General features: G+C 54.2%; 6 protein-coding genes across 6 annotated transcripts; 4 read left to right on the top strand and 2 right to left on the bottom strand.

Moving 5' to 3' along the window:
• Window positions 1-215: 215 nt before the first annotated feature.
• Window positions 216-3288, top strand: CONPUDRAFT_77659 (uncharacterized protein; the record flags this gene model as incomplete). The annotated part of the gene is made up of 3 exons (XM_007776718.1): window positions 216-968; window positions 1016-3178; window positions 3283-3288. The coding sequence occupies 3 exons, from the start codon at window positions 216-218 to the stop codon at window positions 3286-3288; spliced, it is 2922 nt and encodes a 973-aa protein (XP_007774908.1).
• A 398-nt stretch (window positions 3289-3686) lies between these two features.
• On the bottom strand, window positions 3687-7886 carry CONPUDRAFT_169781 (PigN-domain-containing protein). Its single transcript, XM_007776719.1, has 17 exons — window positions 7703-7886; window positions 7447-7620; window positions 7353-7387; window positions 7076-7220; window positions 6852-7018; window positions 6658-6802; window positions 6254-6598; window positions 5574-6190; window positions 5320-5507; window positions 5144-5246; window positions 4981-5089; window positions 4496-4916; window positions 4421-4435; window positions 4294-4363; window positions 4107-4221; window positions 4010-4048; window positions 3687-3960 (listed from the first exon to the last, which is right to left on the bottom strand). The coding sequence occupies exons 1-17, from the start codon at window positions 7872-7874 to the stop codon at window positions 3803-3805; spliced, it is 3018 nt and encodes a 1005-aa protein (XP_007774909.1). The 5' UTR covers window positions 7875-7886; the 3' UTR covers window positions 3687-3802.
• A 770-nt stretch (window positions 7887-8656) lies between these two features.
• On the top strand, window positions 8657-10558 carry CONPUDRAFT_147466 (uncharacterized protein). The gene is made up of 2 exons (XM_007776720.1): window positions 8657-9337; window positions 9573-10558. Exons 1-2 carry the CDS (start codon window positions 8712-8714, stop codon window positions 10324-10326), a joined length of 1380 nt encoding a protein of 459 aa, XP_007774910.1. The 5' UTR covers window positions 8657-8711; the 3' UTR covers window positions 10327-10558.
• An 831-nt stretch (window positions 10559-11389) lies between these two features.
• Window positions 11390-11803, top strand: CONPUDRAFT_41327 (uncharacterized protein; the record flags this gene model as incomplete). Its single annotated transcript, XM_007776591.1, has 1 exon — window positions 11390-11803. A coding segment is annotated over one exon (414 nt), but the record flags the coding sequence as incomplete, so codon positions are not given.
• A 3873-nt stretch (window positions 11804-15676) lies between these two features.
• CONPUDRAFT_140281 (glycoside hydrolase family 78 protein) lies at window positions 15677-18487 on the top strand (the record flags this gene model as incomplete). Its single annotated transcript, XM_007776721.1, has 10 exons — window positions 15677-15698; window positions 15947-16152; window positions 16216-16591; window positions 16649-16729; window positions 16782-16848; window positions 16908-17044; window positions 17106-17353; window positions 17409-17863; window positions 17927-17955; window positions 18024-18487. The coding sequence occupies 10 exons, from the start codon at window positions 15677-15679 to the stop codon at window positions 18386-18388; spliced, it is 1986 nt and encodes a 661-aa protein (XP_007774911.1). The 3' UTR covers window positions 18389-18487.
• Window positions 18488-19223: 736 nt separating this feature from the next.
• Window positions 19224-21137, bottom strand: CONPUDRAFT_93651 (cysteine proteinase; the record flags this gene model as incomplete). Its single annotated transcript, XM_007776722.1, has 5 exons — window positions 19224-20214; window positions 20280-20505; window positions 20616-20880; window positions 20969-21000; window positions 21086-21137. The coding sequence occupies 5 exons, from the start codon at window positions 21135-21137 to the stop codon at window positions 19224-19226; spliced, it is 1566 nt and encodes a 521-aa protein (XP_007774912.1).
• Window positions 21138-21143: the final 6 nt, after the last annotated feature.

Genomic DNA, 21143 nt, shown 5'->3' on the forward strand with positions numbered 1-21143 from the left:
ATACTATCATCATCTCTAGTAGGTCTTGGCCTCAAATCGATACAGTCATGCGCAGCAGCGTTCTCAACGATGTCATGAGGGTCGTGCGCCTCGAGGAGTACGACTCACGGGAAGACGTCGACCACTTCCTGCAGGATGCCTTTGACCGAATCTACGATGCGCGCGACGTTTCACACTTTTGCCCTAGACCCTGGCCTTCCCCACACGACTCTGTGATGCTCGCTCAGCGAGCGAACGGCCGATTCATTTTTGCAGCGACTATCGTTCGGATGATCGACCAAGATCAGCCTCATGAGCGTCTGCCGCTCGTGTGTAGCATGCTACGCGGTGACGTGGAGCAGGTGTGGGGCGACGTCGGTCACCTATACGCTTCCATCATCGACAGCGTTGAGCCTTCCACCCGCGAGACCGCGCTCAGATATATTTCCCTCCTCGCCAACCTTGCGGAGCCCCTGTCCCTCTCCGACCTCCGTCTACTGTTCGGCCTCGACGTCTATCCTCTTCTTGTACCTTTTTCGGCCTTGGTTTATGTTCCTCCCCCGGACTCCCGTGACGCTGTCCAGCTATACCACAGCACTCTCCGCGACTTTCTTGAACGTCGCAACTTGAAACAGAATGAAGACAGTCGGGTCAGCGCCAACAGAATTCACCATCCTTTAGCTATCCGCTGTTTTCGAACGATGGCGAGGATGCTCAAACGTGACATTTGCGAGCTTCAAGATCCATCGCTCCTGCACGACGAGATCCCCGACTTCCCCCAGAGACGTGATGCTGTTCCCCGCGCACTTCGATATGCCTGCCTCTACTGGTTTCACCATATGGAACGCCTTTTGCCGGATGGCGAAATTCAAGGATGTCTACTAGAATTCCTGGAGGGGCGACTTCTTTTTGCTGTAGAAGCGTGCACAGTCCTTGGGGAGCTTGATAGCGTAATTCGTCTATTCCGCGCCGCTCGCAAACATATCATGGTAATGTCACTACTATGGTTCTAACGCATGGCTGATTGTTTGCATAGGGATGGCCCGCCTCCTCGTTTCCTGGGATGGAGCAGACCACGGGTTTGCTATATGACGCCTGGAGGCTTGTCGTGGACTTCTACGATCCAATCAACGCCTCCGCTCTCCACATCTACGAGTCTGCACTCCCGTGCGCTCCGGAAAAGTCACGGATCCGGCTTACCTACTCCCGTGTTCTTGCTGAAGCCACTTCTTTTACGTTCGAGGAAGGCTTGGATGTCCAATGGGGCTGTGTCACCCGTGTCATCGAGATGAAGACAGATCAGTTTGAGCTCTCTCTCTCTCCTGATACCTCACAAGTTGCCGCGTTCCGCAGAGATACGGAGAGAACTGGGACAATCATGCTGTGGGACACTGCTACCGGAGCGCTCATCACATCTTATCTCCTGGAAGACATGACCGACGCTGTTGAGGTCGTTGACGTGTCCAAAAGGAAAGTCGAGGTTACTCATGGCGGCTCGTTTGTCGCGTTCCGAGATTCTCGACAATGTTACCTATGGTGGCCATCGAGTCAAAAGGTCGTAAAAATTGCAGCGCCGCAAGCAGAGGTTTTCTTTGGCCCTTTAGCCATTTCTCGTAATAGCGACAAGATTGCTTCCGTGTCCGTCTCTGCAAGAGCCTCTGCCAGTGACATGAGCAAAAGCTGCACCGTGCGCATTCACGATACGGCCTCGCTCCAGCCCATTTCCTCTTGGACGTTTCCCCCCCGGTTCAAGGAATTCCCGATTATAGGGCTGGATTTCTCATCCAAGGACGAATCTCTCCTTGTCCAAGCGGAGATGGTCACACAAACTGGAGATTGTTTGTTCAGCCTTATCCACGTCATTGACTCAATCGACGGACAACTACTTTGGCACGAGCAGTTCAACAACTACTGCAATGCCATTTTCAGCCCAGATGATGACATCATCCTCTGTTTCGATATAACAAACGTGATTCTTCTCAGGAGGGTGGTTAGCCCACAAAATGTTCGCGCTGTTCGGCCTAGCTCTCTGTTCAACTTCAGCTTGTCGACATTTCTCAAAGACAGGCGCTCCTCCCAACAGTTTTTGCGATCTTACGAAAAACTACCGGCCGTCGCTTGTGCAAAGGCGAGAACGTACAAACCAGTGGACTTGGAGGCATACCCACATGACCGTCCTGAGTACGTCGCAGACCCACTTCCAGATAAACCTGTGGCAATACGGCAAGGCGGGAAGATCTGCGCTTTGACTTATGGTGGTGGTAACATGAAGAAGACGAGGTGGAGGATGCAGAATGACGAGTGCTTTGGAATAGCCGACATTGTCGGGTATATCACTGCTCCGATAGTTGACTTATCTCTGACTGCGACAGTGCCGCCCATCAAATCCCCCAAGCTAGAGATGTGCAAGGCGTTGCAATTGGAGATCGAAGGTTACACGCGTTTACTTGTCTCAAAGCGAGGCGACGTGGCAGTCTATGGGTCAAAAGCAGCTCGGGGGAACAAATACATCCTTGTTGGCCTTGACTTGCAGTCCGTAAGGGATACTTTCCGCTGCAACATTGTACCCGACATTCCTAAGGTCGTTCATTCCCCATCAGTGGATATATCATCTCGGGAGCAGTTTGTCTTTTCCCCGAAGTCAACATATTTCGCAGTCCTGAATATTCGTGGAGGACGAGGTCACGTCCAGGTGTGGAATTCGAGGTCAGGCGTTCTCATTGGATCTGCCCCTGTCTCTCCCCCGTTTTTTGTGAGAACAGCCGGGTGGAATGCCATCTTTTCGGAGGATGAAACACTTTTGGCACTCTCAGACCATGTGCATTTTACGTCCTCGTTCATTGGCGTGTACTCCCTGGAAGGCAACACGGTCAAGCACTTGGGCTCAATATCCCCTTCTTTGTTTTGTAGAGCGCGATACTTATTAGCCTCGGTCACCCACGATGCAGTCAACTACTTCTATTATGGCGACAATTCTAACCTCTTTCATCATCTTCAATGGAGAAAGGCGACATCGACATCTGTTTCTGTCTCCTCCATCCCGAATCTGGGAAACATAATTCACATCGAGCATTCCGCAAGCTTTCAGCGAATCTACTGCCGCAGATATATGGAGAGTACGGAATCTGCTTTGAACTTGAAAAGGCCGGCAAGCGAGGGGACAGGGATGTATGAACTCGAAGAAGACGACGCCTCAAAGGTGTGTTACGACCACCGCTCTTGGTCCGACCTTTTTTGCATGGATGTGGATGGATGGCTCCGACAGCGTAGTCGCAGAATTTGCTGGCTTCCTCCGCGGTATAGGCCTGAAAAAATTGACTGGTTTGGCCTAGAGCTGATTGTAGAAGGGAATAAAGTGACAATCCTGAAACTACATGGTGATCAACGCGCTACTATACGACTACATAACACGAAGATCGAATACTTCGAGTAGGCGCTAAACGAACGGCGACTTATTCGGTACAACTGCTGTCGATTGCTCGTATATTATTACTCGTACTGCTTAACACGGAGATCAAGTATTTCGAATAGGTGCTAAATGAATGGCGATGTATTTGGTAGGGGGCCTGTTGACATATATCAATGGAGCTTGTTCATTTGCGTTGCTTTTCGAAAACACAGAGGAAAAGGCACGGATGAACTTGTCGTTGGAAGGTCAGATCTTCAGACCCGCCGAAATCGGACTAAAACCCTGAAACCGGATGCCTGGTCGCCACTCGCACTCAACGTGACACCACGTTTCTCAGCTTTCACACAATCACGTCCGCCAGAATGTGATGTTGAGGGCCCGCTTCAATTCTACTGATCAAATTAGAACACAACATCACTCCGTCTTGACCTTCTCCTCCCCAGGAGTTGGAAGGGCCTGCAAAGGTCCAGACATAACATACTCCCCCGCCGCGCATATACCCGCCGACCATACGAGAAGCAGGGAGGTGATGCAGAAGAAGCTGATCGACTGGCCGATCTCGAGCCATGACCCTATGCATCCGGTTCAACGATATTCGACATGGAGAGACAGGTAACTTACCAGTATCGGTGACACTAAGGAAGAAAGTGATCGTCATCCCTAAGCAAATCCCAGTCAGAAGTCGCCTAAGTCAGGAAGAGAGAGAGATAAGACACACCGTCGGTCAATGTGAGTGCAATGAGGAACAAAGAGTAGGGTGGCAGACGAAGGCGTGCGTTCAGCGTTGCAAACGCGGCTGAGAGGATGACGTAGGGCGCGACGATCTTGAAGACCTGAAGATGACACAGAAGCGGTGTTAAGCCATGCTAGCGGCGTAGATTTGAGTCGGCGAATGAGGAACTTACGAGCAGCGTAGCCATCAAGAAGGGATTGAAGATCGGAACGAGACGGTACACGGGTTCTAAGTAGAATGATCTGGGAACGCAAGCTCGGTCAGATGTCAGTACGAAGAGTCCGGGTGCGACAACTCACGATATTGACGCGACACTAGTAAAGAGTATGAGCATCAAGAGGTAGGGCGGTTGGGTTCAGGAGGATGAAACTCACTTTCCTGTCCCGAAGAATGCGACCTGCACAAAGAACAAGAAAAACATCGCGATCCGAAGATCGTCGATCTTGAACTCGTATATGCCCGCCCCTAACTTCACAGCATCCTCCTTCGTCTTCTCGGGCTCCTTAATCTCTGTCTTCTCATTCGTTTTCGCTTTCTCCTTCAACGCCTTCTTACCCTTCCCAGCCTGTGTGCCGGGGGCAGAAGCGACAGCCAGCGAAGTCCCATCTCCCCGGTACGCAGCCTCCATCTCGACCCATAGGTACATATTCCACGAGTATGCAACATAGAAGAGACCCTCGACGCTGATCGACAGAATGATGAAGCACACGCCGAAGCCGAGGAAGATCGACGCGAGTCGCGTTGGCGTGTCTCGGTGCGTGCGAGAGAAGAGAATGGGGAGGAGCGGGGCGAGGACTTATGTCCACGTTAGGTAGTCAGCCATCTTTTCGCGAGACGGGGCGAAAAACAACAAGCTCACCGAAGAGAACCCATCCCGAAACTTGGTTGACAAACGGTAACCCCTTCTTCGCCTGCAAGTTCGCGATCGAGTCGGACGTGACGCCTTTGGCAAGAGCGACGAGCACAATCTGCGAGAATCGTCAGCTTCAACACACAAGATAAAGTAGAACGAGATAACTAACCTGAATACCGACAGGAATCCCCTTACTCAGCGGAATATCATCGATACTCGTCACCGCAAACTGCGCGACGCCCGTAACCATAATCAAATCTGCCCCCAGAGATCTGTGATTCATCCTCGGTCAGCTCTCATGGCACCTTCTAATCGTTGAATGCGAGATACATAAAGAAGACTCACACCAACGCAGCGCTCTCCGTCTTGTCCACCGGCAAATACGGAAACACACCGACAACGAGACAGCTCGGCACCCAGAAACAGAGCAGCTTCCAGTGCTTCTGCGCCTTCTCTGGAGCCCATGAGAGCGGCCATACCAGCCCCAGGAAGCCGTACCCGATGCTCCAGACCTCGCGAACGGTGTACCCCGCCTAGACCCGCAGAAAAACACGTTATTCTTGTCGTTTTACGAGAGTAAAAGAAAGAAGACGACGCACAACCATAGACTGCAGCACACCCACGACCACAATACCCACACCTATCGCCTTCGCATACCTGACTCCACCTATCTTGGCCTTCTTCTCGCTCAGATAGCTCGAGAAGCGTGGATACCCCTTCACCAGAAACTCGCGCCAGAAGAAGCACGGGAACGCGACGTAGACGTAGAACGTCCACGGCGCCTTCTGCAGCGCGAACAGGCCCCAAAAGAGTCCAATAGTGAGGCTCGCGAGCAGATCGACGGCGTCGTGGTGCCCTCTACTCGCCCGCCGTGGCGGAGAGGATGCCGAGATGGGGAAAATGGAGAGGGAGGCGTAGGCAGCCCAGCCGAAGTACCCGGCGATGACGATGGCCTGGATGAGCAGCCGGTCGTATCTATCGTTCCGAACATCTTTCGTGAGAGGTTTGATGACTGGAGAAATGAGGAAGGGGACGTACGTCTCGAGATACCGAACGCCTTTCAAAAGCAGCTTGATGAACTTCGCTGACTCCTCTCGTGCAGTGGTGTACTCCCCGGCGCTTACAAGCCGCTCAATGCGCGCTACATTCGAGAACATGCCTCGATCCTCGATCTCCGCAAAGGGACGGTAGAACAGCGTGTGCTCTGCTTTCATCTCTAACCATCACGCCGCCCTAGTGAGCACAGTCCACTGAATATCATGGATGATAGAAGACGTACCGTGCTTAACCCGGTACTGCTCCCCAATAACCCTCACATTCGTCAGTGCCGCTCTCGCGAGATCCTTCTCACCACCTTTGGGCGCGAGATAACCCGCATGAGCAGGATCGATGTCCGGCAGAACGCCGACGGAGTTCACGGGCCAGTCAATCCCAATGAGCGAGGCCATGAGCGGTGCGATGTCTGCTTGGTCGACGTCTTGCCGCCGGAGATGGGATACGGGCCATGATAAAGAGTAGGCGTCATGTGACGATGGAGACGAGGAAGAGGAAAGGGGTACGTCGGGGAGGGGCCCGCGTATGCCGGCGCCCCACGCAATGAGCGGGGTGCGGGTATTGTCCGGGTCTGCGAGAGCGACGAAAGCTGTTGGTTCTGGGAGAAGAGGGAGAGTGGAGGAGACATACCTCCGTCACCATGATTACCGATCTTCGACATCCCGTGGTCAGCGGTGAAGACGAAGCTCGTCTCCTCGTCCCCATAAAACTCCCGGAAGAGCTGCTCAGTGTCTTTCACGATCTGATCGACTACTTGAATGTTGTCCATGTATTCCTACTCGCCCGTCAGCGTTCGCTTCAAACAAGGAAGCGGGATTTGTCACCTTCGAATGAGGGCGGTACGCATGACCTGTCGTATCGAGCCCAAGAAGATGCAGGAAGAAAACCGTCTTGTCGTTGCGGAGAGTCTTGTCGAGGTGCGCGTCTGATGAGGCGTTGTGGAAGAGCGTGCGGAGTTCGTCAAGGACCCAGACGTCCAGTGCTGTAGCGTCTACATCAACCACACAACGTTAGGTAGACATAATGACAATAAGTGTTCTTGACGAACCCTTGGTGAAATCCTCTGCCTCCTCATCGTAACTCCACTCGTCTACTCTGCCTTGAGTAGCTCCGCGTGCGAACATGGGGAGGATGTCAGGCGAGCCGAAGGAGAAAGTATGACTGGAGCGGTTGAACACGGAGTCGAAGTCCACCTGAACATAGTGTTAGAGATTCATTCTTGTACGGGGCTCAGGCGTACTTGCAGGATTCGTTTTCCATCCCTAGAAACCGCATATATGTTAGCACGATTCGGACAAAGGACAATAAAAACGAGGGGGACTCACTTTGGTCACTGCCGACACGTCCTCGTACATCCCGCCTTGTGCATACAATTAGGTTGCATAATCTTCGAAAGACGCGGTTTGGTCAGGAACATACCAATGATGGCGACATGTCCAGGACGCGACTCGGTCGGAACGCGGGTATGGGACACTCCAAACGCTCCTCTGTTCTGGGCAATGTCCATGAGGTACGGTGCGACAACATCGGGTCGCGAAGGGATAGAAGCAAACGCGTCTGGGGAGAACAGGGAATCGGCACGCAGGCCATCACCTGGGTGAAGTGTTAGGTGTGGCCCACGCGACTCGCGTACCAAAGGGCCGGTGACGCCTGAATGAAGAAAGTCTGCACGCACCGACAATGAGGACGAGACGTTTGGCCTCTGAAAAGCCAGCGTTGAAGGGTTGCATGCCATGGACGACGGGGCTGACGAAGTAGCAGTCGAAGACGGATGCAATGTAGACGACGTGGAAGACGAGGCCGATGGCGAGCAGCCGGAGTACGTTACGGTTCGAGGTTTGTTTCATGCTGAGACCGGCTAGCTTTTAGCGATGCATAAAGAATGGGTGGGACGAGAGAACGATGTGTGGTATGTCGGCCGAGGAGGTTTTAGAATGTTGTTGTGGGGAATGCAATTGAGGACACGCTCGACACCGACGCGCCCGACATCCTTGCACCATCCGCACCGCGGTCTTCCCACAGTCCTCTCCCCTCGCCAGCATCCAGACCGACGGATGTTCCTTGTCCCCAAACCTCAAAGCACCAGCAAATCGCAAACTCTCCATTATTCTGTGACCCGAAAGCCTTAATCCAAACACATGTATCCGGTAAACCCCCAAAAGGGCCTACCGCAGTCACCCCGATTACCTCTGGGCACGCTGGCGACCCAGGCATCAAAGTTAACGTCCAACGTCTGCCGCCACAGGGCCGCCCAACCCAGTTCTTTGGCTCTCACACTGCCGCGCAAGTTTTGGAACTTCTGATCGTCTTGCGCCTTGTGCGTGCGGGAAATCGATGGTACCAGTGGACAGATCGCTCGATGCATTTATCTTTGACCAGTGCTCATCCGCACCGCACGACTTCTTTCTCAGGATCGCTCCCAGGGATTAAGGAATTCCGCAGACCGTCACTCCCGCACGCAACTCGCACACACCATTATATTTAGCCTTCTCTGGTTCATAAATTCGACATTTGGACATCTCCATTCCCATTCTCCCTCTGCCCTGTTTCCATTCTCTCAGGGGTTGTGGACTGATAGGCGTATATAACCTTTTTACTAATCATCCTTTTGACACTCCTCTCCACGTCGATCTCTCCCCAGACGAATCACCCACAGAATCACCTCGCCCTCGTACATACCAAGGATGTCCGTCTCCCTCCCTCCTGAACTCTGGCTCCGCATCTTCAGCGAGGCTACAGCAACTCCAGGCCTACTCGACAGTGATTCGGAGTTCACCTCAGATCTGCCCATTGCCTGGGTTCGTCAACAAGAGCGTCGAACGATCAAAGATTCTTTACAAACGAAACGAGCCCTGGTACTGGTTTGCAAAGACTGGAACTCACTCGCTAGCGAGTTCCTCTACCAGAGCATCCTCATCACCCGCGTCGATGCCCTTCGCCCGCTACTCAAGAGCCTCAAAGCCTCCGCCATGCGCTCCTCCACCACATCCACACCGACCTCCTCGGACCCCGACAGCTCCACTCCGACACAGGAGTCCAACGCCCACTCCGTGCCGCACGGCTTTTGGACCCGCCGACTGGACGTGACGATCCAAGAGGACCGGTGTGAGGCCGCACACTACGACTTGCTCGCGCAAGTGATCGGCCATCTACGGAGCCTCGCCGTCTTCACGCTCGCCGTGCCCATGCTTCCCTTCAATGATGTATGGATCCGCCACGTGCCGGTCGCCGTGCTCGACGCGCTCGTCCGCACCTCCGCGGACTCGCTCAGGGTTTTTGACTGCGCGGAGAGCATCCTGCGCCCGAGCAGGTGAGCTGGACTATTCTTGCACGCGTTCTTTGAATTGTGTTATTTCGGCTTCGACTTTCATTTTTGTGCTGTCGCGTCATGAGCTGCGCCGGTGCCTGTGCGGGACACCGCGCCCCGAGGAAGAGAAGCCAATGTGTTTTTGGATAGCGCTCGCTTCGTCTTCGGTCGGGGCACTTGCACACGATATGTATTGCGCTATTGTCAAACGTTCCGCTCACATGTTTTCGCGGTATAGGAATGACCTCATGCTCCTCCTCTCCGCCACGCGCAACCTGCGCGTCCTTCGGTGTCCCATCTGCTCCCCTACCCCGGGAGACAAATACGCCGCCTCGCGCGCCGAAGTGCCCCTGATGCCCTCGCTCGAGTCCCTCTCGCTCATGTCCGTCTTCGTGAACGACTACCTCCCCCGCTCTCTCCCTTCCTCTCCGTCCCCCTCTTCTTCCTCTTCACCGTCCGCAACCCCCGCCCCGGTCCCCGAGCCCCGCCGCACCCCGTACCCCATGCTCCGGCAGCTCAGCTACGACTCCATCCCGCCCCCCTTCTACGACACCCGGTGGAACACCTTCCTCTCGCAGCACTGCGCCAACATCACCTCCGTGCGCATCGACTTCTCCCTCCCCGCCTACTCTCTACAGCGCGAATTCGACCTGCTCGAGGAGCACTGTCCGCGCCTGTCCAAGATCGCGATCACGTTCGTCACGTGGGAGACGATGAAGCCGAACTTTGTGTTGCCGGGGACGGTGAGGGAGCTCGCGCTGTGCTGCAAGGTGCAGGTGCCGCCGCCCGCGCATGTGCGCGCTTTGTTGCTGGCGTTGAAGAGTCTGCGGGGCGGGAAGCTGGAGATGGTCAGGTTGTGTTGTGGAGTTTTTGTTAGGGAGTTGAGAGAGAATCATGGGGAGAAGTTGAGGGAGGCGGGTGAGGTACTGAAGAAGAGAGGGGGCGCGTTCAGGGTGGAGGACGAGGAGGGCGGGCTGCTCATTCCGCTCTAAACTCGTGTCGCGCATAAAATTGCAAGGCATCCGGTGCTCGTATCTCATTTGTTTTCCTTCTGCTCAGGCTCTTATTCTTGTTGTTTTGGTTGTTGCGCTCAACTTGTGGTCATCTGTATTTCTAGCCCCTTCCTGTATTACTATCTGCCTCCCCGTCCGTTCATCGCACAAAACACGACTCGATGCCCCCCTTTGGCAATGTACTGCTTGCGCAATGATCATCATTGCACGCTCGATATAGTTCTTGATATTGCCTTTGACTCCGAGCCGGCGCCGAGGGCAGCGTGGGGCATCCCTTTGAATTGAGCCACAGGGGGCCGAGGACATGGTCTGCGTTTAGCTTTTCCAGCGTCTTCGATTGGATATGGTTCGGTGCGGCCTCCGCGAGGTTGTTTTCCTGATCCTGTATCTCTATCACGTTGAGGTTTTGCACGCCACTTTTGTACGGTTGCGCAGCAGTTGCATCTGCAATGGTTGCTTGTGTGTTCGGGATCACATCGATCTCAGCACCGGAACACAAATATAGTGTGATGCGAAGGTGAAGTGGTGTTATGGAACTTTTCCTCCTTCACGGTGCTCTTTGCAATGCATCGTGTCCGGGTCTCAGAATTCATGAGCCTCAGGCCGGTCATACGTTATTATGCTAGGTACTACCTAAAGTATTATGCAGTCTTTTCGCTGACCAACTAGTACGAACTGTGCTCCATCTCGCCACTTGCATACTTGGCTGTTTACGCTGCTGTAGTCGATCTTTATCGTCCAGTGGAATGTCGGCAAAGGTTTTGCCAAGGTTTCCGTTGAAGGAAACTAACGAACACTTCCAACTTTTCATGTTTTCGGGAATTGCCGCCAAATTGCCGCGCCAGTTCCCAGACCTGTGCAGTCGCAGAGAGCCCATGCTGTGAGTGTCTCTTATCCTTGCACCACATGAATCAGAGTACCTCCTCCCACACACGCATTCATTGTGAGTCGGAATTAGCCAACGTTAATGTCAACCCTAGCACACGCTTCCGTCCGGGGAGACCTGGAAGACTGGAAGAAGCTCGCGCAGGAATGCGCCCAAGGCGCTATCTACGACTCGTACGAGCGTCAGCCTCACTCAAAGTGCCTGCCAAACACCCGTGTAAACGTCCTGAATGACATCAAGGCCCTCGTCCACGACGGATCCCGCAAGATGATATGGGTCTCCGGCGAGTCCGGATCCGGAAAGTCCACCATCTTGCACACGCTGGCGGATGACTTGCGCCAGGAGGGCACTCTCGCTGGCACGTTTTTCTTTTCCAGAAAGCACGCGAAACGGAGTACGTTTGAGCGTGTCATCCTCACGTTTGCGTATCAGCTCGGTTTACAGCATCATGTCGCCCAAGAAGCCATCACGAAAGCTATCCACGATGACCCTGCTCTCCTCTCCTCTGAGAAGTCGCGTCGTGATCAGCTAGAAAAGCTCGTCATCGAGCCCCTGAAGCACTTGGGGCACCTTTGGCGAGAGAAGGGTGGTGTTTCTCTCATCCTTGATGCTTTGGACGAAGGTACAGCAAGTGGAACACATCACATCGACCCCTTCGTACAGATGTTGTTCCGTCTCATCCGCGAAAGCTCTCTTCCCATCCACAACATCATCATTTCCAGCAGACCGTGGAGACAGATCCGTGCTGCCTTCTTCAGCGAGTCGCTCGCTGACATACTCAGAGTTGTTCGACTTGAGCAGTATGACTCTCTCCAGGACGTTGACTTGTACCTTAGGCATTCATTCGAATGGATACATGATACTCACGATCTCGCCCCCTTGTGTTGTAGACCTTGGCCCATACCTGACGATTTAGGCATGCTGTCTGACCGGGCCAATGGTCGTTTCATATTTGCAGCGACCATCATTCGCTTCATCGATCAAGATCAGCCTCAGGGTCGCCTTGCGCTCGTGTGCAGCATGCTGCGGGGCAGCGTTGATCATGTATGGGGGAACATCGACCACCTTTACTCTTCTATTATCAATAGCATTGACGCGTCTACTCGTACCGTCGGCCTCCGGTATCTCTCCCTCATTATCCATCTTGCTGAGCCCCTTTCACTATCCGACTTGTACCAGCTCTTTGGCGTCAATGTCCATTCCTCCCTCCTCCCATTCTCAGCTCTGATACATGTCCCCAATCCTGACTCTCTTGATGTAGTCCAAACGTTTCACAGCTCTTTCCCTGATTTTCTGCGAAGGGAAATCGCACGAATCGGGGTTGAGAGTCCTCATTCTCATCGTGCATTGGTTAACCGCTGCTTCTTGACAATGGCTCGGCTGCTGAAGCACGACCTGTGCAATCTCGGCGACCCCTCGTTACTTCACGACGAGATTCCTGACTTTGTCCAGAAGCGTGATTCCATTCCACGCGCACTACACTACTCTTGCCTCCATTGGCTGCATCATCTTCGTCAGTGCTCACTAGACGAAGAAATTCAAGTTCAGCTTCTCGACTTTCTAGAGAAACGGGTCATGTTTGCCATAGAAGCATATGCGTTACTGGGAGAGCTATACACCTGTATAGAGATACTCCGAGCCTCCAGAAAACTGGTTATGGTAAGACCAACTAGTCTGCCTTACATTTATGCCGTTCGAGACTTATACCTGCACTTGGTACAGGAATGGTCTTTCTCCCACAAAAGCGAAGCTCTGGATCTTCTGTATGATGTCTGGCGAATGACAGTAGAATTCGCCGTTCCGATTAGCTGCTCAGCCCTTCATGTGTACGAATCGGCTCTCCAATGTTGCCCCGCAAAGTCAAAGCTACGAGTCGTGTATGAACACTCGGGTCTCATAAGACCCACCATGTTCATAGTAGAAGACGGGCTGGATGATCATTGGGACTGTGTTACGCAAACCATCAACCTCTCTGGCATAAGGACATTCAAGTTATCTCCTGATAACTCACGGATCATAGTATTCACGGAGGATGGTTATTTTAGTGTGTGGGACACTGCCTCAGGATTCCTGATCTCGTCGCTCTTCATAACATCGGAATGCGCCCAAACTCCCAAACTAGCTATCAACGGTTACACGGCAGCGCTTCTTTGGTCGGAGCAGTGTACGCTGTGGAACTTGACAGACAATACGCTTCATTGTCTAGATATCCCTCCTCCATCAAAGCCGATATGGCCCATGGCATTCACAGGCGACGGTACCAAAATTGCCCTGACGTGCTCATTCGAAACGGACATATATCCTCCGCCCCCAGCCTGTGCCATTGTTGTCTTGATATACGACGTAGACACACAGCGTCGCGTATGCCAATATGTAACCCCCCGTGCACCTCCCAGTGCCATTGGAAGCCATATCTCCCTGGATTTTACCTCGGACGGCCGGTCGCTAATGATTGCATACGAGGAAAATATCTCCGTGATTGATACAGCATCCGGACAGCTCCTTTGGCATAGTTGTTGCTCCTCCCGTTCATATACATGTCATTTCTTCAGTCCAGATGACCGCTCGATCATTCACATGGACAAGTACAAAGACAGCGGGAACACGGAAGTAAACCTTCCTGACTCACCACTGGATGCATGTCAGGGCGTCGAAGGCCGACGCCGGGGACCTTACTGGTCTAACACTGCCAGTGGCTCAGAGCCACTAACTTCAAGACAAGTGCATAGCGAGTCCTCGAACCAGACGTCACTAATGGCCTCCCCGTCCCCGTTTCCCCTTTCTTCCTCTCCAGATTATCAGGCCATATCCGAAGTAAATGCTAAATGGATCAAATGGGAAGGCATCGCTATAGGAGTGAAGATCGGGGACAGAATCGCTGGCGTTCACTTGAATGTCCGCTCACCAAGCAAGAGTCTCTGGAAATACGAACACGAAGATTGGTATGGCGTACAAAGAAATAAGCAAGACCAGTTCGATATCGTGGATCTCGCTCATGCTACCCTCCGCTGCTCCACACAAGAACCAGACTCGGTAGCCCCAATACATGATCGAGCTAAGTATTCAGTCTGCGCCTCAGGAGACGCAAGCCTGAGAGCCTATGTATCTCACGCTGGCGACCATTGTGTCCTTATGAGCTGCGATTTCGCAACCGCTGAGGAGTTCCTTTGCCAAATTTCCATCGACACGTCCACTGTCGACGATGAGTTTCCTCTGGCTCCACTACATACATGGGTTGGGCTTTTTTCTCCGAAGTCCACTTACTTTGTGATGCAACCTTGCGGCCATCAGGATCAGCTCCAGCTGTGGCACTCTCGGCTGGGGTACCTCGTTTCAGTATTGAAGATTCCACACCCGATGTGTACTATCGAACAAGTCCACTTCTCCGAAGACGAATCCATGGTAGCACTCCGGCTAAATGGAAGCCCGGACGATCAGTGCATGATCGTTTTGTGCTCTTTGAATGGTGGCGAAACCACCCAAATCGCGCAATTCTGTCCTCCGTACAATAGCAATGCGTGGGTACCATCGGTATTTTGCCAGATTACCTGCGTCGACCAGCATGGCGTCGATTTTTGGTGTAGCAAATCCGACGAAGCTTCCCTTCACCGTCTCCAGTGGCGAGTCGCTACGGCTACGGCTTCTACAATCGCGTCCTGCCCAATGAAATCATCTCTCAACCCATTCTATAGCCAGCTCTATTACAATCCCAGCTTCACGCGACTTTACTTTTGGACGGATCTTCATGGCTGGCACGCTATGAACCTGAAAGCGGACACGACTGGCTCCATGAAAACGGAAACGGAATATTCATATGAACATGATGATAACAGTGGCCCAGATACTTCCTATGACACGCTGTCGTGGTCTGACCTTTGCGTAGATATGCAAGGTTGGCTTCGAAAAAGGAAGCGTAGGATCTGCTGGCTGCCTCCGCGATACAGACCCAACGAGAATTGGTACGAACCTCTAGAACTCATCGTAGAAGGTGAAAAAGTAACGATCCTACATCTTCGTAACGATAAGAAGTTAACTATCCGATTGCTGAATATCACAGTTGATTTCTTTGATTAGGTAGACGGACAAGTGCTTTCACAATTTGACGCACCGTGTAATATACTATTCTTTTATGACGTGTCTGCATACCTGTGGTCTGCCTTCTAGCAATCATGCTGAAGCGAAAATCTGGGTGGGCTCCTATGGGGTTATGTGCTATATTGAAACAAAAAGAGTCATGCAGATGATCTGTTCTGCATTCAACGGAACTCGCTACCACCGCCCGAGACCGCCGGGGTTCGTCTGCATTGTTATTTGATTGTTATTGAGCGAGGCAAGGAGCGACGTGCTGGGAATCCGCTTCAGAAGGATGTTTATGGATTACCATTGGCTTCAGACAGCTTCTCCACAGTAAACGTGAAATCCAGAGGAAGGTTGTCCAGACGCATGACCAAGTCAGACGATGACGGTGAGACAAGTCGCGGCTGAGAAGCGGCGGAACAGCCGGCCCGCGGCGGCGGGAGGAGAACGGTATGCGCACTCTCGGGGTTTTGGAAGACATGACGAGCGCGTCCCTTGTTCCTCCCATCCCATGACCATGCAGCACGGCTAACGGTGAGTATATGAGCGCAGTAAGTTCGAGCGAGATTACTCACAATACTATGTCGCTCTCATTGACAGTAGTGACGCTCTGGCTACTTACTACCGCAACGTTAGTCTTAGGAGCAGCACCTAGCGGCCCCTGGGATGCGTTCAATCTCGCGCCTACATCGAGGACTGTCTACCCAACATCTGTCTACAAGAGCGAAGGCTTGGTTTTGAATGCTGAGGGCCTTACTTCCTCGCCAGAATCGGAGGCAGCAGTGGGGAATGCTACACTGAACGGCAACGGCGCGTGGGTGGCTCTTGACTTTGGCAAAGAGGTGTGTGCCCAGTGTAGCTCTTCCTTAGCCTCGGTTTGATTTACGACTACTTGGCATGAACAGGTCGGTGGATGGGTATCCCTCAACTTCGAAAATGTCTCCTCCACCTCTTCCATCTCCCTCGCATTTACCGAGTCGCCCCTCTTCATCCGCCCCGACGCGTCAGATGACTCGTCTTATCCCGATGCTACAACCAAGTATGACGGCGTCATGAATGTGACTGCGCCTATTTCCGAGGGATACTGGACTCAGCCGAGGTACATGCTCCGCGGTGGGTACCGATACCTGACCATCGTGAGCCACGACGACGCGCCAGTGACGATCTCCAACGTGTCGTGCGAGATCTCGTTCTCGCCTGCTACCGAGAACATGACCGAGTACGCGGGGTACTTCTACGCGAAAGATCCGGAGTCTGAAGATAGTGATTTCTTGACCAAATGTGAGCTGCCCTTCGGTGACGATCGATGGGGACATCCGGCTAACGTGGCCGTTCAAGTGTGGTACGCGGGTGGATACACCGTCCAAACAAACGTTGTTCCGCTCGATACTGGAAGACAGGTGCCCTTTGTTTCTAGTGGTACGGGGACCTTTTCATTCATCTACTCTCTTGGCTCACCCCAGACTATCAGGCTGGGCCAACAACGCGACTCTTGGCGTCGCTGGTCCTATCATCGTTGACGGCGCAAAACGCGACAGGTAAGCACCATTCGTCAAATGAATAAGAGCGTCTCATACACTAAACCGACGTTTTCCAGAGCCGTATGGCCAGGTGACATGGGCATAGCCGTCCCATCCGCCTTCGTCACTACAAACGACCTCGTCCCTCCCAGGAACGCGCTCTCCACCATGTTCGCGGCGCAGGATCCAACGACCGGTGCTCTTCCCGAGTCAGGTCAGCCGCTCTCTCCTCGTATTTAGTGACGAGCTCCGTTTACTGAATGATTTGCTTGCAGGCCCACCGCTGAGCCAAACTGGCTCAGACACATACCTCATGTGGACGCTTATCGGCACATACAACTACTACCTCTACACGGGCGATACGGAGTGGTTCTCGACGGTGTGGACGAACTACACCCGCGCAGTCGCCTACATTGAGAGCAAGGTCGACGACACGGGACTTCTAAATGTTACTGGTCTGCGTGACTGGGGACGGTTCGGCCAAGGCGGGCACAACGCCGAGGCGAATGCGATCCTGTACAGGGTACACTCATCCGCCTCGTTCTTAAAGGCATAACCCACTCATAAATTTCGTGTAGCTCCTCATCACGAGCACAGCCCTCGCAACCTACATAAACGACACATCCCTCGCCTCCGCCTACAGCTCCAACGCCTCCGCGCTCAAATCCACATTCAACAACGCCTTCTGGCTCGTCGACGCCGGCCTGTACCGCGACAACGAAACAACGCTGCTCACACCGCAAGACGCCAATTCCTTCGCCGTCCTCTTCAACCTCACGCAGTCCGCCGCCCAAGCGCAAACCATCAGCGCGAACCTGAAGAAGAACTGGGTCGCGCTCGGGCCGGTCGCGCCGGAGCTGCCGGACACGATCAGCCCGTTCATCAGCGGCTTCGAGCTGCAGGCGCACTTCGCGGCGGGCAACGACGCCACGGCGATGGACCTGCTGCGCCGCGAGTGGGGGTACATGCTGTACACGAACGTCAGCGTGCAGTCGACGCTGCTGGAGGGGTTCACGACCAACGGCTCGCTGTAGTATGTCTTCGCATGACCATGGTGTTCCTTTACCCTAGTGACAGGCTGACGCTTCGCCCGCAGCTACCGCTCGCAAGACGGGTACAACTACGGTCCGTCCTCGCTCCTTCCCTCTTTCCTTTCCCTTCTCCGACTTCCAACAGCTAACCCGTTCACACAGACCCCGCATACACCTCCCACTCACACGGCTGGTCCACCGGCCCCACCTCCGCGCTCACCTTCTACGTCCTCGGACTCACGCTCACAGCACCACAAGGCACCACCTGGTCCGTCGCGCCGCACTTCAGCGGCCTCCCCGCCGCGCAGGGCGGCTTCGAGACCCCGCTCGGCGCGTTCGGCGTGCAGTGGACGATGGCGGGCGACGGGCGGAGCGTGTCCATCGTCGTGCGGACGCCGGAGGGCACGAGTGGGACGGTCGCTGTGGCGAACGCGACGGCGGCGGTTGTGGATGGGCGGAGTGTACAGGGTAATGTGGGGTTGTTAGAGTTGCAGGGCGGGACGCACAATGTTACGCTGCAGCTCTGAGGTTCCCCTCCTACCAGGCATATTGTCCCGTCTTCATTGTCCACGAGAAGGTTTCACTTTCGGAGTTGGTTGCGATTGTATACATTGAATAAATAACGTGCACCGGGACCATGCGCAATAAGGTACAGAGGGATGTCGTGCCGTGCAGAATGCATGCAACGATGCTACAATGTCTCGTCACAGTAAAAGAAAATCAAGATACACCCGTATGTACAACCGGGTAACGCCCCGCCAAATCCGCCAAAGCCCAAATCCAAAGCTCGTGTACAAAGAGACACACCACCCTGGTGCCCGCAGGACTACCGAGCAAGAACGTCCAATATTAAGGCAAGCAGGGCGGAAAGAAATATGCACATGGGCTTGCGGCAAGGGCCCAAGCTGAAGTTGATGTTGATGTTGATGTTGAAGAAAGATGGCAGGAATTACGCGAGGTATGAAGCGGGGTGGATTGCAGGAAGTATATGCCATGCGTGCGTAAAGGGGTCGTCATCGATGAAAGCGAGGATATGCAGGAGAATGATTGGGGAAGAGGGAAGAATGCTCTAGATGTGCTGTCCGTGTACATGAATGGATGGAAGAACGAGAGAGGGGTGCGATAATGCAGAAGGTCCATGGTGTCCATGAGGCGTGGATGAAGAATCGCAGAGAAATAAATAGGAATGGAGATCATGAGGTCGTGACGTGGGTCGTGACTGGTAAAAGGTGATCGAGTGCAACAGGCCATGATGAGGTGACATGGCATGGGCAAGCCCAGTACGTGAGGGACAGGCGGTGGTGGCGACGAGGGTGGTAACCGTCAGAAGACGGGGTGGCCAGACCAGAATGGCAGCCGTCTTCAAATCCTCAGCTCCCTAAACCCCCTCACATCCACCCTCCCCGTCCCATTCCTCAACCACTCCCCGTCCTCTTCTTCGTCCCCTTCATCTTCATCGCCCTTCGACATGTCCACCGACACCGGCTTCGAAGCGGTGCCAGCGCTCCGCTTATACCGTCCACCAGGAATAACGATCTTCCCGGCGCCTGTCCGCTTCGCGACGAGCGCCGCTCGCGGCCGAGGCAGCCCGAGGGCTTTCCGCTCGCGCTTCGTGAGCGTGCGCTGATGATCGGGCTCCGGCTCTGTGGGAGGTGAGGCTCGGGCAGGTGGGGTGGGTATTGACGATGCAACGGACGATGAGCGAGTCGACGCCGCCGAGGAGTCGGGCGTCGACAGGCCAGGTGTTGGCGGGTCGTCGTTGTCCTGGTCGTGGTCTTGATCACCGTCGCAGGCGACTTCCTCATCTGGGGGACGAACAGCCGCTTTCCGCGAGCTCCGTGTCCGCTTGGCCACGCTTTCGGTGGTGGACGCTCCCGACGACGACTCGTCGAACGAGCGCTTGGGGGAGCGATGTGAGCGGAGTGTGTCTGCAAGGAGCGTCGCCTCCCGCACAAGGGAGACAGCGGCGGGCTCCAGCATGTCGACGCGGGAGGAATGGGGTGACGAGGACGACGATAGTGATGAGAGTGGTGAGGGCGAGCGAGAATCAGGGAGCGGGATTTGTGCGGGCGTTGCCATGGTGCTCTCCTCCTGCTCAACCTCGACGACCTTGGCTGCCTTTTTCTCCTTGACGCTCTTCTTTGCAAAACGCCCATTCTGCGTCCGCTTGAGGACTCGCGACTCCGCCTTCGCCTCGCGTCGTGCCTTGGCAACAGATGGCGGCTTCATCCGTGGGGACGATGCTACTGATATTGATGATTCGGCCTCGAGAGCCATCTCGACCACCTGCGGCAGGCCCGTATGTGGGCCGCGCAGATTCCGAATCGACGAAAAGTGTTCCCAGTCGTGGTATCTATATCGGTGAACACCCCATTGTTAGCCTAGGAAGAGAAGAGTTGTCGAGGAGCGATGACGCACGCGACGTATACGGGCCCCGTCTCGGCCATCATGTCCTCGTCCCCGCCTTCCTGCTGATGCTTCCTCTTCGACTTGGGTTTTGAATCGCTGGAGTCCTCCGCGGCGGCGACAATGTCCCCGCCAGCCGCCCACTCGATGACGTAAACGAGACCGGGCTGGATGACCTTGACATCTCGCCGTTTCAGATGCGAGAATGACGACAACTCGAGGTGGCCACCATAGGTCCCTGCGTTGGGCGGTTAGTCCAGCGTTTATTGCACGAGGGCGAGGGCAGGGTGGAGATAAGGAAGGGAAGAAGAGCGTAAAACGTAAAATGTTACGTAATGCGAGACGAACCTTGTTCCCTCATACACCGCAAATGTGCAGCCAGTCCCCGCTCGTCCTCGCAAAACGGCTCATACCGCTGTGCATGCCCCTCGATCCAGTCGCATATTTCCTTGCGCAGCTGGAGGTGGTATGAGGGTGTGCCGTAGAGCTGGTCTGAGAGGGCGCGGAAGAGACAGTTGCCGTCGCCGACCGTGTGAGCGGGGTAGAGCCCCATCGAGCGGAGTTGGGCCGTCAGCTGCTGTGTGTTCTGGGCGGGGTCGCTAATTCCTACGGCCTGCAACAACACAAGTGCACCACACAGCGCGGTCAGTACACACACGTCTCGGTTGGAGGGGATGCATGGAGCGGAGAAAAGTGCTGACTTTGCCCTTGGATCTTGTCATGCGCGACCGGGCTGAGTAGCGATGCAGAGATCAACGAGCTGTTCCGTTCGAGCAAGAGACACGACCAGCTCGACACTGGACAGAGACAAAACTCACTTGGTGCTGTCTGTCGTACGCTCCTCTGCTGCTGTTTCTTGGATGTGCCCATAGTTGT

Source organism: Coniophora puteana, assembly GCF_000271625.1.
Source record: "Coniophora puteana RWD-64-598 SS2 unplaced genomic scaffold CONPUscaffold_18, whole genome shotgun sequence".
Taxonomy (NCBI): domain Eukaryota; kingdom Fungi; phylum Basidiomycota; class Agaricomycetes; order Boletales; family Coniophoraceae; genus Coniophora; species Coniophora puteana.

What these genes read in the sequence shown, in the direction of transcription:
- CONPUDRAFT_147466 (XM_007776720.1), top strand. Translation starts at nt 8,712, where the DNA reads ATGTCCGTCTCCCTCCCTCCTGAACTCTGGCTCCGCATCTTCAGCGAG. An exon ending in AGCATCCTGCGCCCGAGCAG is followed by an intron (nt 9,338 to 9,572) that starts GTGAGCTGGACT and finishes TTCGCGGTATAG; the next exon opens with GAATGACCTCATGCTCCTCC.
- CONPUDRAFT_169781 (XM_007776719.1), bottom strand. Translation starts at nt 7,874, where the DNA reads ATGAAACAAACCTCGAACCGTAACGTACTCCGGCTGCTCGCCATCGGC. An exon ending in CGGTAATCATGGTGACGGAG is followed by an intron (nt 6,599 to 6,657) that starts GTATGTCTCCTC and finishes TCGCTCTCGCAG; the next exon opens with ACCCGGACAATACCCGCACC. An exon ending in TGCACTCACATTGACCGACG is followed by an intron (nt 4,049 to 4,106) that starts GTGTGTCTTATC and finishes GGATTTGCTTAG; the next exon opens with GGATGACGATCACTTTCTTC.